Source organism: Carettochelys insculpta, chromosome 5, assembly GCF_033958435.1.
Source record: "Carettochelys insculpta isolate YL-2023 chromosome 5, ASM3395843v1, whole genome shotgun sequence".
Classification (NCBI taxonomy): domain Eukaryota; kingdom Metazoa; phylum Chordata; order Testudines; family Carettochelyidae; genus Carettochelys; species Carettochelys insculpta.
The window spans coordinates 82,708,651-82,726,305 of NC_134141.1; the positions used below are offsets into that span (position 1 = coordinate 82,708,651).

The 17,655-nt window shown below is 45.3% G+C and overlaps 1 protein-coding gene across 5 annotated transcripts in view; it reads left to right on the forward strand.

The window, feature by feature from the left end:
* Positions 1 to 15,873, forward strand: part of OCLN (occludin) — a 30,156-nt gene extending 14,283 nt beyond the window's left edge. For all 5 annotated transcript variants that reach the window (XM_074994226.1, XM_074994225.1, XM_074994228.1 and 2 more), the window contains 4 exons: positions 4,228 to 4,425; positions 8,161 to 8,332; positions 9,069 to 9,110; positions 14,362 to 15,873. In XM_074994226.1, the coding sequence (XP_074850327.1) occupies positions 4,228 to 4,425; positions 8,161 to 8,332; positions 9,069 to 9,110; positions 14,362 to 14,490 (541 nt within the window). In that variant the 3' untranslated portion in view covers positions 14,491 to 15,873. The remainder of the gene's footprint in view (positions 1 to 4,227; positions 4,426 to 8,160; positions 8,333 to 9,068; positions 9,111 to 14,361) is intronic.
* Positions 15,874 to 17,655: the final 1,782 nt, after the last annotated feature.

Below are 17,655 nucleotides of genomic sequence, written 5' to 3' on the forward strand. Positions count from 1 at the left end.
AAGAGCAGATCAAATCTTTCAGTCCTTACTCAGTACACTCATCCCTCGTTAAACGAGTACTTCACTTACGAGTACTCACTTAAACCAGGGACACAGTTACTTACCGCAGTTCACGCTACGAGTGAACTCCCACCAATAATACGAGGCTACTCCCCTCCCCATGGCTCCAACCAGACCTAGTCTGACCCCCCCCCGCCACCTCTGCTGCCCCTGTAGCAGCCTGACACCACCACGCACCCTCCCCGCCAGCCCTGCGGCACCTACCCGCAGCAGCCTGACCGCTCCCCCCCTGCAGTTCCTACCCATGGCAGCCTGGCCTGCACCTCCACTGGCCCCGCCGCAGCCTGACCCCCTCCCTAGCCACCGGCCCCGAAGACCGGCCCTGTGGCAGCCTGACCCTTGTACCAGCCCCACAGCCGCAACCTACGGCAGCCTTAACACACACACACACACACACACACACACCCCTGCCCCGCCGGCCCTGCAGACTGGCCCCACAGCAGCCTGATCCCTGCCAGCCTGGTAGACCTAACCTGCTGCAGCCTGATCGCCCCACACCCAACCCTCAGCAGTCTGAACCCCGCCCCCAACCGGCCACCACGTTTTAACCCTCCCTCCATCTCATGGCCCTAAACTGCCCCCAGCCTTTAACCTTTTCCAACCCCTAGGTTCACTTACATTTCAAAAGCAGCGCCACCTGCTGCCACTCCTTCGCCGAGCTCTAGGAACCAATCGGAGACTCTTAACGTCTATTTTAATGAGAACTTAGTGTCCCACTTATGAGTTTTTGCCTACGAGCACAAAGTTGGGAACCAGTTGTGCTCGTAGAGTGAGGGATGAGTGTATTCCCTATGGAATAAATTGATGGGTTTTTTGCAGATATTATCCTGTCTGTAGGGGTGCTGATGAGCTTGTATGCATTGACTCATTCTTTGTGGCAGTTCACTGTTATAATTTTCTAATATATGTGGAAGCTTCACATAAAACTTATTGGTAAAAATCAAGTAGACTTTCTCACAAGCCTCAGCTCTAAATGAAGTTGAAAGGAGTGTCTCCAGGCTGTGCTCTTCATAACAATTGGTAATATGTTTGGATATAAAACAGTTGCTAGTCAATTTGTGTTAAGACAATCTAGGAAGTGACTCTACTTTTGTAGTGTTTATCCATCTTGATATCTTTCTGATGTAATGATTTTAACTTACTGTCATTTGCATTACACATCTGTCATTTGTTTGACTTGACCAGGTCTGTAGATAGTACTGTGTACCATATTAGGAGTCCAGGACAGAGCTGAAGATATTTATGTTCATGGTATACAAGCTCCAGTGTGTGTAATATTTGAGAGAGAAATAAGTATTTAAGTGTTCCCTCTAATTTTTCCCACCCCTGAGCAGAGTGAATTTATGTGCACCAATATGAAGGTGATTTGTCACAATTCAAGAGTATCTGTAAGAAATTTGTTCTCCCCATCCACATTGTGGTATGTATTTTATGTAATGCCATATGCACAGCTGTGTTTCAAAACTATACAGATGGGGATGGTCTGGGTCATGATTTTGTTCCCCATTTTAGCTTTGCAGGCTTGGTGAACAAACCAGGGTTGTGTAATGAAAAGAGTACCCTTCTTCCACCCCGCACCCATTAGTAACTTTGGTTTTGAATTCATCAGACCTGGAGTGGGGAGCTTACCTCAGCTGTCTCAGGATTCAAGGCCTCTGGTTCCAAGAACTCTATCCACATATAAATGTCAGGAGACTCAGGACAGTACACTGACTTGCCACGTGCTGCTTCTGCAGATGGAAGGCAAGGTGATGCAGATCTTGACGGTGAACATAGCCTCAGCATTTACATCAACAAGCCAGGAGGAGCTCTGTGTTCAGCCCTGTGCCAAGAGGCCCTCTGTCTGTGGGATTTTTGCATGAAACACACCATTCACATTGAGACATCACCTCTCTGAGAAGCCTGAAATGCGCATGGGTGGATCATGTCGGCAGGTTCTTTTCCTCTCCACCACAAGTGGTCTCTTCGCTATGTGAGGTGAGAGTAAAAGACCTGCCCACGTGGACCTGTTTTCCATTAGCTAGGTCAGGAAATGCCATCACTTCTGTACTGTGCATGATCTCAGCAGGGTCTCCCTCTCGGATGCCTTCCTGCTCTTCTGGGCAGAACACCTACTTACCAAATGGCTTTGCACTGTTCCCCTTCTAGAGATCTAGTGGGATAAGGCAAAGAGTTATTCCAATGATTTGCATAGTCATGCTTGACCATTGCTTCACAGTACTCCTGAACCTCTCACTGGCAACTCCACTCTTGTTCCCACTCTTTCTGGATTTGATTTCACAAGACCATGGCCAGTTGCTTACCCCAAACCTTGCCTTCCTATGTCTGATGGCATGGTTGCTGTGTGGCTGAACCCCGAAGAGAAGGCCTGCTGAGAACCAGCGTTCCTTTTTTTTGTTTGTTTTGACAGAAAGCCCTCCACCAGGCCTACGTGCTTGGCTGAATGGAAACCTTTCACTTTTGGGGCCTCTGAATGGAATCTTCTTGTTCCAGTCTTTTTTTTGCAGCCTCTCTTGGATTATGTGTTCTATCTAAACCATCTTGCTCATCTGTTGAAGTTCACTGGACGGTCTTCTCAGTCTTGCACCCACTGGTGCAGGGCAGAGAACCGATCTCTCATTGGATTAGGGTCAGGCTCCTCCAGGGCATGGAAGGATGAAGTTTGTGACCTGATTTTTCCCTTGTGAGACTTAAATTTGATCTTGTCAGAGCTCACAAGGTGTCCCTTCAAGATGGTCTGAGCACTTAGACTATTTCCTACTCTTGCTAGCTAGCACTGTTTGGCACTTCAGCATTAAATAATTTAAAATCAGAATGTAAAAGGTTGTTGTTAAGAACCATGCTTATTAAGACTAGCTAAGTTGGTGAAAGCCAAATGGAATAACTTAAATGTGGGCGATGGCATTATTACATGTAAATGTGTCCTGCCCTAGAAAATCCAGGGAAGATCCTCTATGTAAATGATAATGGTATAAATAGGAGAAGTATTCCTGATTCTTTATACAAAATGTGATTATTTGCAGATATCACAATATTGTGAAACTGTTGGTGGAAAATGCCAGATTCTTTCTAAATTTTGCTCACTATATCACGCTGGCTATGTCTATACTAGCCCAGCTCTTTTGAAAGAAGGATGTTAATGAGACACTTTGGGATATGCTAAATGAATATGCTCGTCTACACGGGGTCTTTTCAAAAGGACCGCGCAAACTTCAAAATCCCCTTATTCCTGTTTGGTTATAGGAATAAGGGGATTTCGAAGTGTGCGGGGTCCTTTTGAAAAGGACCCCATGTAGACAAGCCGTGAGCAATCAAGAGCAGCACTTTTGAAGTGCTGCGGCTGCTGTTATGCTAATGAGGCACTGTATATTCATTGCAGCCCCTCATTAGCATATCCCAAAGTATCTCATTAGCATCCCCCTTTGGAAAGGGGGGAGTGCTAGTGTAGACATAGCCACTTTCTGTTATCCATTTCTCCTTTTTCATTCTTCTGTGTCCTTCCTAAAATGTGGTGCTCAGCATTGTATCTAATGCAGTAGATGTTCTCTCATTTCTTGTTATAAGCAAAACGTAGTTTGTTTTTCTAAAATCTTACGGACATCGGTACATGCAAAAAAAAGCTAATCCTCTAAGAAATTTCATACTCCATGGTTAGGTAATGAATGGCTTCTGTACATTCCAGGGACTGCAGAAAAACTTTTGACAGACATCTGGACTACTGCTGTTGTATCAATCATTCCTATTTTATACTGAGTGCCATTCTGTAAGACACACTTTTAAAAGCATCACAGGTGGCTTTCCTTGTATAGGCATCTCTTACTACTCTTTGAGAGAGTAGTTGCTTACACGTAGCTGAAAGTGTTTCCTAACTCCACCAGTTTTAGCTGAAATAGGAGCAGAAACTCGGAGAAGTAGAGTGATTGAAAATCTAGGAAACTTGTTCCATTTGAATCTGGGACAAGTACTTTTGTATTCTAAACAATTGGTTAGTCAAAGTTGGTGAATAAATTGAGTGATTTTTTTTTTTCCAAATACATGTTGTTTTTTCTAACAATAAAAATCCAGATTTTGTCTGTGCAAATTTATCGTGTTAATACTTATCCTGCCTGATGACTGATAATTCAGCCTGTAAATAGCAACTAATGAGCTCTTCACTGCTTTTGGTAGGGAGTCTGACATTACTGGTCCATCAGTGAAGGACCTCACTCGGGTAAATTACACTGGAAACAGTTATGATGGATCAGCTAAGGAACCACCACAAAAGAGAAGACCACAAAGACAGAAGGGAATCAACTCTGATAACTATGATGCAGATTATGCCACTGGAGGGGAGTCTTGTGATGAGCTGGAGGAAGACTGGGACAGGTACTGAGAACTTCATCATGCATTGAAATAATACTAACTCCATTTCTTGTGATACTTGACCTAGGCTCATCCAGTTAACAAAGGGTGGTGTCACTGCTGAATGTGGTAGTACTTGGAAACTTTTTAATAATATAGCTGCCCTACCACTTACAATCTGTGGGTAGTGGCAGCATAAGGACTGTTGTTAGAGTAGGACAGAGGCCTCAAAAAGATGGTGGGGAAAGAGTTGCCTTTTTATACATCAAAACACTACCTTTGAAAGGTGTATTTGCAACAGTAGCATTACCTGTTGCTTGTGTCTGAAGTAGCCTCTTCCACTCATGCTGCTGTTTAGAATGATCATGTAACATGGTCATTGAACAAGTTTTGAATGTCTTGGGATATCTGTATTCACCACCAGGTGTGTAGATCCCATTTATATTTTAGTACTGAGACTGAAGCAGTTACAATATGCTTCAAAATTTTAGTGAGTCCAGATACTTCTCAGAAGAGCAAGTCCAGTGCATGCGTACTTCAACGTCTCTCTTCTGCAACACTCCTGTTAGTTCAATGTTAAAACACACTGACTTCTCCCTGAGCGCGCACAGCAAATCTATAGTAAACCAATTTACATCATCTTGAATGTTCTCACAGTAAATACTGCAGATAAAGTTCATTCTGCCCTGTATGTAGACAGAAACAGACATGCTTTGGGTGAGGAAGAAACCAACTCGTTTCTTACAGACAGCTAGGACTTCATGCCGCTAAGAAGTGGACAGTGCTTTTGAGTGAAAGTAACCTTATTGAAGAAGAAGAAGAATATTCACGTGGTCTTTAGACAGTAGTCGGGTTAATCTGTGGACTATGTGCTTAAAAAGTAAAATGCAAGATGTCTTATTGGATGGCTATGCCTGAGAGTTGGTAAGAAGGTAATGTGCAATTTAGGCTGAGTGAGCCACATGAGTGACCCTCTGTCATCTCAATGGTTGCAAGATTGTTGGAATCAAGATGCTTTTCCAGGATAGGGTAGCTTTTGCTATCTGTGCTTCTGTAGCTAGAATTTGTGGGGTGTGCTGATTGGCTGCAGAGGGAGTGCAAGGCCCTAAGATAGGGCGACCATATCGCCCTGTCCCACATACAGGGCAGGGAGATATGGGAGGGAGGGGCAGCTCCTCCAAGCCCAGAGGAGCTGGGAAGGAGGTGCCAGCCCCCCGCCCTCCCCAGAGGCCCTGGGGAAGCGGCAGCCCCCTGCCCTCCCCTGCAGCCCTGGGGAAGCCGCAGCTGCTGGCCCTCTCCCAGAACTCCAGGGATACCACAACTGCCGGCCTCCCTGGGAGCCCTGTGGAAGTGGCAGCCCCCGGCACTCCCTGAGCCAAGTCGGGATGCCTTTTTGGTGTCCCAGATAGGGGACTGTCCCTCCCGCCCAATACAGGACTAATGTCACCCTGCTGTTACAGTCACTGTTGTGTAATCAGCACGCACCTCCCTTCACTTGCCCTGGCTTTAGGTGTGTGTCACTTTAGTAATACTGGTAGGAAAAAAATTACACGGATGGGAACCAGTGGAATCTGGTAACCCTGCATGTGGGAAATAATAAACACCACATCTCCAAGGCCACATACAGAACCCCAATGAGCTGGAGGTTGCCCACCACTACAATAGTAGGATAATACAGCCAAATCGTAAGCTATGGAGGTGTGACATTTATAAACCTGTAGGAAATAAGAAGGAAACTATTCAACCACTACACACTTTGGTAAAGTCAGCAATTGACATTCAGGAAAAACACTTGGGCTTTGTCTAAACTAGACAGTTTCATCAACCAAACCCATGGAGTGTCCACATGTCACGTGCATTCTGCCAAATCAGCAGAACACAGCATTTCTGTTGACAGTGTTCTGCCTTTCTCAATAAAATCTGTTCACAGAAAGCCAGTGTGGATGCTCAGGGGGGGCCTCTGTTGACAGACAGGGCTTCCAGGACGGCCCTGTCTGCTGTGCTTACAGTTGGCCATTCTGTCGGGAGAGGCAGGGCAGTCTGGCTGTTCTGTTGTCGGAGCGGATCGACACAACAATCCACTTTAGTATCCGGCCACAGTCTGTCAACAGAAGTTTCTGCCAGAATGTATTTTCTGACAAAACCTTGTTGACGGATCGTTGTAGTGTAGATGTAGCCCTGGGTATTTTGCATTAGGTTTAATGTAAATTGGAGAACATGGTTCTGGGGAAAATCCATAAGAAGTGAAAAGCACTAATGTTGTGCCAGTATTGAAAAAGGGCAAGTAAGGTAACCTAGAAGAGTATAGGCAATTAGTCTGACCTCAGTCTGGGGCAAAAGTAATGAAAAAAGTTAATAGGGGATTCAATTAATATTGAATTAAAGGACAGGAATATAATTAGGCTGGGAACGATTAGATTTTTATTGATGAAAGGTCGTTTTCACTGTTTGCATGTAAACCAACACATTGAAAAATTTGCACATGGATGCAGAAAGACAAATGCTGCTTGAGAAATTTAGTTGATTTGAATTATACTTATTCTGTATATTTGGATATTTGACGGTCTGTTTTTAGCAGTTGCAAAAATAACTTTGTCGTTAAGTAACTTCCTAACCCTCACATTAATTTAACCAATGCAAATAAATGGTTAATAAACACCAATATTATGGTGAAATTAATTTAAAAAAAAAAAACAAAAAAACCTAGTGCCAATAAAATTGTGGTTTTCAGGAATATTAGTCTTGAAGGCTCTGACTATATACTTCAAGATTACTTTTATTAATCAAACTTGTACCTGTGTAGATCAATGTACTTTGGGTTAAGGCTGCACACCATGCTGATTTTTAAAATTGGTTCTGCAATATCGAGAGTACATATTAGGTGTCTTAAGTATGAATTAACTGACAGCTTTCAGTGTTTTAATTGAGTGTGATTGTTTCTATTGGTGTTCTTCTGAAGGGATGAGTACTACACCAACATTTTTATTGGTGATTTGGAAACCAATAGAAAATCATTGTGGATAAAATTTGTAAGTGACACACACATTGTTGGAATGGTAAATTAATGACAGTCGTGCAGAATGACCTGTTTCTATTGCTGATCTTGGCCCTTCAAACAGCATCAGTGTTATAAGGTTAAAACCAAGTTACACATCTCAGAACAAGGAAGGCAGGTGATACTTAAAAAATGTGGCAGTGTTTCTAGGAAAGAAGCAAATCTGAAAAGGATTTAGCTCCTAGTGTGGTGCTGTGGCAGAAAAGCCAATGCATAGGGAATATTCAGTAGGCTATCTATGGCATTGATGCGATTGACACTTGACATACACTTCCAGGCCCCACATTTTAAGAAAGATATTAAAACATTGGAGAAGGTACAGAGGGGAGCCACAAACATAAATGCTTTGAGGGCTGGAGAAAAGGCCTCTCTGAGGTTTGAAGTGATCAGTCCGTTTAGTTTATCAAAAGGGAGAATGAGAGATGACTTAACTATAGCACACCTTCACAGGGAGAAAATCACACATACTAAAGGTCTCTTTTTAACTTCAGGGAGGAAGACCTAGTAAGAACTAAGAATTTGCTTTTGTGACCCTACCCTAACAGTGCCACTAGCTTCTCTGTCACAAGAAGTTGCAGTCTTCCAAAGCTTAACAAGCACTTTCATGCTCTAGCAAATGGATAAACAAACACTTTCAGTGACACAGCTGAAGATAGCCCATACCATATGTAGCAATGATTCTCTCCCTTCCTCTCTTTCCCTAGGGAATATCCTCCATTAACCTCAGATCACCAAAGGCAAGCATATAAGCGAGACTTTGACTTTGGATTGCAAGAATACAAGAGTTTGCAAGCTGAACTTGATGAAGTCAGTAAGGCACTCTCCCGACTGGATAAAGAGTTGGATGACTTTAGTGAAGACAGTGAGGAGTATAAGGTATTTACATGAATAACTTGAACATTTATATAGGCTATCTGGAAAAAGGGTGGATCTTAATTTATGCAAAAGTATGTCATGTACCTGTGAATGCTAGCTCTTTTTTAAATTACTCTGTAGCAAGAAAAAAACTGATCATCCAGAAATTAACGGATTGGAATTTGAAAAATGATCTCTTCAGGTTTTAGGTTCTATTAAAATTTTGATGGGATGCTAAACCTTTGACATATTTGTAGTTGAGAAAACACTTCCAAATTGGGCAAAAAATATTTCCTGCTGTTTTGATACAAAGATGATCATATATTTTAGACGTTTTGCTCCAGGGTTCTGGATGTTGGCCTGGGATTAAAAAAAAAATACCCATATAATGGAAAATATACTGATGGCAGTGATATTTTTCTGTCAACATCAGGATTTTTGTCCAGTCTTGACTACCATTCCCCATCTGCTTCAGATTTTTATTAAATGGCCCTTTCTCCTTTTAAGAGAAGATGGCATGTGCCATATATATTAACACAAATAGATTTCTAGCTCTAAATCCCAGCCCAGATTGTCTACTAGGCTGATATCCAAAGGCTATTGTTAAGTCTTCGGGAGTGTAAATGCCTTTATTTGTAACTTTAGATTTATTTTTCTAAATGTGTGCTTAACTCAAAACTGTAATAGAATAAGCCTGTGCTGTGCATAGCACTGCCATGAACTGTTCCGCTTGACTTAATTTTCTCCCTAATTATAGGTTGCTGCTGAACAATACAATAGGATGAAGGAGATAAAAGCAGTAAGTTTCATATGGGTCTCTTATTTCCTGTTTATTTCTAAGGACTTTCTTTTAAATATGTTCTCTTCCCCACAACCATCTGACTTGCATGCAGTGTGACAACCAGTGGAACCCGTGCTATGATCCTTTTCTTTTAGTAGATCTCTTAACTGGGGCTTCAGCAATAAATTCAACAAGTCAGTCTTTGTCTTGGCACATCTCCAGTGTAGTGAGTCTAGTTGTGACTGCTTATACTAGAACTGAAGTTGGCCTAAACTGCCTCTAACCTGTTGAAATGCTTCTTAGTATGACTACAATATAATGGGTATTTCTGCTGAGATGACTCCAGATATCACAGTACTGAATTAATGGCAACTGAATTTAAAGAGTTAATACACTTAAAGCATTTTCTCTTGGCACGTGATGCCTATTGACGAGCAGGACTAATAAAGCACGGGCAAAGGTTAAATGTGGGGTAAGATTGCCTCATCCCTCACTCCTGATTTTCAAGTATTGCACTTCTCTTGATTTAGTGTGTGAAACTGTATGGGTTTGTAGGCAAACTTAAGTAAGGGACTAAGACTGCATTGGCAGGGAGATACCAAATGGGTCTTTCCTATCTTACCTTCTTTCAAAAAACCAAAAAAAAAAACTTTGTAAATGAGAGAATACTATCCTCTGATTACCATTTTCAAAAACTTTGAAGCAGTAGAAGGAAAGTCTTATGATACTTAGGTTGTGGCCACACTACATCTAGAAGGTGATTTCGAAAGGAGAGGCGACTTCAAAAGAAGCAGCAGAGCGACTACGCACAAGTCACTTGTTTTGAAATCAACTTCGAAATAAAAATGTGGTCATTTCGAAGGCGTTGTTCCACTCCCGTATTGGGAACAACACCCCATTTCAACATCGATTTTAGAAATTAAATGTGTTACCACTCCCTTGGCTGCCATTTCGAAATCACAAGTCCTCCACAGAGCCAGCCCCACCCCAGAGCACGAAGATGCCCCAGCCAGCAGCCAGGGCTCTATGGCTGTCAGTTCCAGCTGCCTTAAAGCTATAGGGACACAGAAACCCCATGCAGGAAGCTGAGAGCTTGCTGGCAGCCACAGGAGCATGTGCCCCTGGCCGTACACTCTCTGCAGCACCCCCAGAAATGCAGGAAAGGACTCAGCTAGAGCCATGGCCAGCAAGAAAGACACGCCCGCCAGGAGCCCCAGAGATAACAAGGTGCCGAGCAGCAGTGCCCCCAGGACCCTGTGCAGTCCCCGAAGAGGAGGAGCGCCCAGTGGCTGGAGGCTATGGTCTGGGACTTGCTGGCCGTCTGGGGGGACAAAGATGTCCCGCTCAGAATGGCGGGGCAGAAGCAAAATGCAGCCACCTTTGCCCACCTGGCCGACAGTCTGGCTGCAAAGGACCACCCCACCTGAACCCCCGACCAGGTATGGTCAAAAACGAAGGAGCTGTGCCAGAGCTACACGAAGATGAGGGACGCGGCTGGGAGCAGCACATGCCACCTGCCTCTACTCTACTGAACTGCACCAGCTCCTCAACCCCAGGGAGGCCACTCTGCTGGAGGAGACCCTGGATACCGCGATGCCAGAGGGGCAGGGCAAGGAGTCAGACCCGGGACTGTCTGCTGTATGACCAACCCCAGGCCTGGAGTCACCAGCCGGTGATGGTGAGGGCAGGAGCAAATGGCCCCTATGCACTGAGGAGGCATCGGAGGGCATGAGCTGGGCCACATCCACTTGGGCCTCCCCTGAACCCCCTGAGGCACCCTCGGGTAGGACCGGGCCTGGGGTGCCCCGGGTACGTGGGGGGGGGGGTGGGTGGGCCCAGGCACGTGGCCAGGGACCCAGGGACAGCCGTGGTCATTGTCAGGGAGGGGCCCCACGTGAGGCCATGGACAGCCATGCAGGGCACGTGCCTGGGAGGGCAGGGGTGGCTGAACCAGCCCTGCCAGCAACTCCGCATGGATGGGCCTTAAAATAGCCAGGCTGTCCCAGGACTCTCCACCTCGAGTAGGGAGGGATGTCGGTGGGGTCATGGCCACTGGCCCACAGTACCTGGTTGCGTGACTGACAGGGCTCTGCCTCTCCCCTTATGCCTTCACAGCCATAATGTCTGCAGGCCACCCCAGCCCCTTTGGCGTGCCAGAGAGCCCTGCAGCGGTCGAGGAGGGGGAGAAGGAGTGACGCCCCCCAGGACTGAGTGCCGAGCCAGGGGGACCTGCCACTGAAGCCAGGCTGATGAATTGGCGGAAGCCTACATGGCCACATGGCAGGAATAGAACCGCCTGCTGCGGGAATGGCTCTCCATGGAGCAGGCGGCCTGGGACTGGGTCATGGACTACCTGGATGCCCTAACCCAGGCTGTTGCCAGCCTCCTGGCACACTTGCCCTCTCCATGGATGGCCTTTCCTGTGGCTCCTACCCCACCCGATGCCGCTCTTGCTCCCCCTCCCGATGCCGCTCTTGCTCCCCCTCCCCTCGTTGCCCTGCTCCCACCCAGCATGACCGTAGTCAAGAAGGAGGAGCTTGCGCTGTGGGCAGGTGCACCCAGCCTGGCCATGGCTCCACCTCCCCCCCTCGCAAGTCTGAGGCCGTTGCAACCCCAGTATGCCCCTACTTACCTATACTGACTGTGCTGTCCCAACCTGGCCGTGGGCCCTAGACCCAGGATGGTCATGGCTCCAGGGGCCACCATGGCTCATGTCCCACCGCCCCTGTGGATGATTGAGACCCCCTGCTCCTCCACTCTAAATGGTTAGAGACCTCGTTAAGTTTTGAGGAATTACTGGTTAACTTTCTTGAACGGTGTCCATGTCGTGCATCAGGTGGGAATGGTGGATGGGGGTGCTGGTGGGGGCAGGGGTGCAGGGGGGGTTGCACGGGGCAGGCCAGGGCTGGTTCACAGGGGCCCCCAGGCAAAGGCCTCCTGGAGGGCCTCCCACACACGCACCCCATCCTGGTGCGCCTGGCAGCATGGGACTGCACTTGGCTGGTTGTGGTGTGCTGGGTGGTTGAGGCTCTATCACAGTATGAAGAGCTCCTGCTTGCTCTCCACGAGGTTGTGGAGAGCACAGCAGGTGCCCATGACCGCAGGCATGCTGAGGAGGGCCACCGCCAAGTATGTCAGTAGGCACCTGAAGCGTGCGCCTTCAGCGGCCCGAACGCCCACTCTGCCATGTTCCTGGCTTGGTTGAGCTGGGCATTGTAGCGGTGCTGGCTCTCATTGGTGTGTCCCGTGTAGGGGCACATTGGCAACAATACACAGGGGCATGGTCATATCCCCCACTGGAAGCTCCCGTGGAGGGGCATAAGTGCCCTCAACCATACTGCGCCTGAGCTGTGAGTTCCACAGGATGTAGGCATCCTGGGCCCTGCCTGGCCAGACCACACAAATGTCTGTAAACTGTCCTTAGGCATCCACGCGGGCTTGGAAGACAAAGCAGTGGTAGCCCTTCTGATTTATGTACCGTCTGTGGCTGTGTGGTGGGGCCCAGATGGTGACATGGGTGCTGTCCAATGCTCTGGTACAGGTGGGGAATCCCAGCTGCTAGAACCCATCCATGGTGGCATCCACATCCCCCAAGCAGCTGAGCCGGCGCAGGAGGATCCGGTTCATGGCACTGACGACCTGCGTGGGGTGAAGGGCGTGTGTGGTAGCATACGGGGAATCTCCTCCCTGGGCCCCACTGTGGGTGCATGGGCCAGGCTGCCTTACCTGTAAAAGGACAACCCTGACAGTGGCCTTCCCCACCATGAATTGGTGGCTGACGAAGTGGTTGCTGGCCAGGGTGTCCAGCTTCCACATGACGATGGCTACCCTTTACTCCAGGGGGAGCGCAGGCCACATGTGGGTGTCCTGGGGGCAAAGTGCTGGACCCAACTGCTGGCACAGCTCCATGAAGGTTGCCCAGGTCATCCTGAAATTGCAGAGCCACCGCTCATCGTCCCAGTCCTCCAGGATGATGATGTCCCACCATTTCCTGTTGGTGGAGTACTGCCAGAGATGAAGGCAGGCCCGGGGAAGGAGGTGCTCTGGATGCACCATGGGGCGGGAGCCTGCAGGAGGGCAGCCATGTGACTGGCACGACGGAGCCTGAAGTGGCATGCTGCCAGGCTGGCCAGGACGTCCCCGTCTGTGAAGTGGTGCAGGTCCGTGCCTGGCTGCAGTGTTGGGGCTGAGCAAAGCTCTGCTGGTGCTGGTCTGGAGGTCGTGTGCAGCAAGCAACCTGACCCCTCAGCATGTGTATGAGGTCTGTGTGTGTGTTAAGGAGGGGCCCTTTAAGGGGGTGACTGGCTGGCCCATGCTCCAGGAAAGGCTCGCTGGCCCTCTGACTCTTCCTTTGCCATTTCCTGCCCAGATATTTCAAGAGGCGGCTCTGGGCTATGTAGTTGCGCCATTTCAAAAGGATGGGGTGTGCTCTTTGATGTTGTCAATTTGCAATGTCGATCCACGTTTCTAAGCAACTCACTTGGAGGTGACGTTATCGGGATTACCCCTTTCGACATCACTTCCTAGTGTGGCCACAGCCTTAGTGTTTGTCTCAAGGCTCTTGGTGATAGAACTAGGTTATCAGCTTTTCTACTGACATTTTTAGATCTCTGATAGTTACAATATTCAAAATTTGTGTATTAAAGTCTAGCTCTAGAGCCATAGTGTCCAATACATTTGCCAGTCACTACATGTGGAGAATGGGACACTGTGTTATGGCAAATACAGGGGTGGCCAATCCATGGCTCTTGAAGTGCATGCAACTCTTGGAGCCTTTAAATATGGCTCCTCCCGAGAGCTGTACACAGGGAGTGTCGCGCACCTGCCCCGCCGCTTGGTGGGAGAAGTGCATGGCGACAGCAGCCCCTGCAGTGACTCTGGTGAGTTGCCGGCATTGAATTAGAATGTGAGGGTTAGGATGCCTGCGTCTAGGGGAGGGCATTTATTTAGATCAGCGGGTGGAGGGAAGTGCTTGGCTCTGGGGGACATAAGAAATAATAATTAGTAAAAGATAAAGATTGAAATGTGCCATACTGATTTCTGATAATATTAATAAATGGATCATTTGAAATTTTGTTGGATTATTTAATAAAGCTTTGTATAATGTGTCAGATACAGAAAGATGACAACTAGAAGTGTGGTGATCTTTGCATTCTTCTTGGACACCGCTGCTCTAGAATATTTTTCATGTGGAAATTTATACTTCGATATATTTGTAGAGAATTCTGGTTAGTCTAATGCCACAATTGGTTTGTGTTTTTGTTTTTAGTCAGCAGACTATAAGGACAAGAAGGCACGATGCAAGAAACTGAAGAGTAAACTGTCACACATAAAAAGGATGGTCAATGATTATGACAATCGGAAACCATATAGTGGAGAAATGAGAATCACTACATAGGTTATATCCAGTTTTGAAACAACAGGATGGTTGCAGCTCAGAAGCAAAACCCCTTTTCTCTCTTTGGTTAAAAAAACAAACAATTCACCACCTGTATCCTGCATATTAGTTACCCCAGTGCAACAACAATTTTGATACCTTGTTTACTATTGAGTACAGCGTGAACAAACAAGTCCAGGAGTCTGTTCTGTTTAAAGCCTGGCATTTTTGCCTGGGAACAGATCAGGACTATGGTTTGTTATAAAAAAAGTTTGACTCGTTTAGTACTAAGTTGCAGACTTCTCTTTCTTCTTCAACATTGGTAGTAAATTTTAAATATTGTTACCCTTGTCTGCATATTGATTAATTCCCCAGCTTCGTTTTCTATTCCATGTGATGCACCTTAATTTTGAAAAGCAGTTCCAGGTAACGCCATGCTTCTTCTAGTACCTAACTGCAACACATTTGGATCTATATTGCTTACGTAAACAGTAAGCTCTGTGGCCTTCAAAATTACACTCCGGCAGTATGCTGTAACTACTCCATTCATAGGGTAATGATTAACTATTTGTTTAGAAATGAATTAAGGTGCATAAGTAATTGTATTAAAGGTGCCAATGTTGCTTACTGAGTATAGTGTGTGTAACTAATGAAAATGTGAATATTTGCTTTTTAAAAAGCAATCTCCCTTTGTATTTTGGATAACATTTTATTGTACAGGTGTGTGTTTAGAATAACCAGTTAATTTTTTTTTATGGATTACATATGACTTATGACTCTGTACAGAATCCAGATGTTCCTGTGAGGAGTTGTCCTCTAAGTACAATTTATTATTTGACAATTAAATCAGTACATTGTTGGATGGATTTAACAGACCATTTTAAGCAGCCAAAATATTGTGACCATTATAATGAAATTCGTTTGGAAGGGGCCTAAATAAACTAAAACCAACATCATTTTAATAAAGTTCTGATTCTTACTTTTTTAGGCTTAAATCCCTATGCTAATTAACAATCTTAAAATCTTCTCAAGAGGAAAAGGAAGTGACTCTTCTTGGAAATTCTATAACAATATTCTCAAAGATGCTGCCTTTAATTTTTCGATTTAATACTTTTTTCACATTAACAAAGACAAGTTAAGCAAGTTTGTGCTTTTAAAAATGTATTTTCACCCTATGTTACTGATTACTTTAAATAAAACCATTTTACAAAAAATCTGATTTTACTATGTTTTTTTTCCTTCATTTCACACTTGATCAGGTTAGATAGATGTCTACCAGGGATGGTTTAGACCACAGGTGTCCAACCTTTTGGCTTGCCTGGGCTGCATTGAGTGAAGAGGAATTGTCTTGGGCCGCATATAAAATATATAATATAGTTAATGTATATAAATCACATAATGTTAAAAGTTTACAATCTTGTGGGGCCGCATTACTAGCTGTCCAGGGCTGCATGCGGCCCACGGGCCGCAGGTTGGACATGCCTGGTTTAGACAGTACTTGGTCCTGCCATTGGGGCAGGGGGCTGGACTCGATGGCCTCTCGAGGTCCCTTCTAGTCCTAGTATTCTATGATATGATTCTATGATTGATTATGTAAATAGGTTAGTCCTTCTAGTCAATTTGACTGATTCAAATGTGTATTTGGGTTGCAAATAGTACAAAGAAAACCCGTAGGAGAGCACTTAAATCTCCCAGGCCACACAGTAGCAGACTTAAAAGTAGCTATCCTACAGCAAAGAAATTTCAGGACCAGACTGCAAAGAGAAATTTCTGAGCTACAATTCATCTGCAAATTTGACGCCCTCAGCTCAGGCTTAAACAAAGACTGTGAATGGCTGGCTAAATACAAAAGCAGCTTCCCCTCCCTTGGTGTTCACACCTCCAGATCAACTGCTGGTAGTAAGCCTCACCCTTGCTGACTGAGCTAACCTTGTTATCCCCACCCTTGCTCTGGCTTATTTGTACCTGGCCCTGCAGATTTCCAAAACCAGCATCTGATGAAGTGAGCCTGTGCTCACGAAAGCTCATGCTCAAAACTTTTCTGTTAGTTTATAAGGTGCCACAGGACCCTTCGTTGCTGTTAAAGAAATAACATAGCTTTCTTTTAATCTGTTTCTGTTGGAATTTTAATTGAAAACATTCCTAAAAGTGTGTGGTTTTATAAAACCTATATTTGGGGCCAAATTTTATTTGACATTATCAGTAGAATGCAGACAGTAAAGCAGCTGCTTTTCAATTGCATATTTAGTCAACGTGATTGAAGATCAGTGTTATGTACGTACGAAGACTACTGACTACATATTGTAACTATCTTGAAACTGTATAATTAAGCCATGTTGTATATCAATTTTTGGCATTCCTGATCATGCACTCTCTGAAATGCAAGTTAGAGAAGCAGTCCTTCCATTCACTTTTATGATTCTACTCAACAAATGTTTAAAATTTTAATTTTTGGTGTCTAAATCTTAGCTGCCTGATGCAGATAATGATTATCTGAATTAGTGCTTGTTTTTAAGAAAGTGAAATTTCTGACAGTGTGAGTGTACTTGGTTAGCTATTTATCTAGCACTGTTGCTTTGGAAGGCTTCCAGGAACAGAAAGACATGACCCTAGAACTATCAAAACAAAAAGCAGTCAAGCAGCACTTTAAAGACTAGCAAAATAGTTTATTAGGTGAGCTTTCATGGGACAGACCCACTTCTTCAGACCAGAACAGACTCAATATTTAAGGCACAGAGAACCAAAAACAGTAACCGAGGAGGACAAATCAGAAAAAGATAATCAAGGTGAGCAAATCAGAGAGCGGAGGGGTGGTGGGGGGAAGGTCAAAAATTAGATTGAGCCAAGTATGCAGACAAGTCCCTCTAGTGACTCAGAAAGTTCCCATCACTGTTTAAACCATAACACAAAACATGTCTGTTTTGTGCACAAAGACATCAAAACACTCCAGATCCACAAACCAGTTAGTCAACATTTTAGTGGAATGGGGCATTCTGTCAATGACCTAAAGGTATTGGCTTCCTCTCTGTTACTGAAGGTATGTGTGTTACTGAAAAAGAATTATCGCACCGTTCTGGAAAGGGAAACAGCTGAGCTGGCTTTTATATTCAAATTCAGCACATTAACATATGGTTTAAATCGTGATGGGAACTTTGACTCACTATAGGGGCTCATCTGCATACTTGG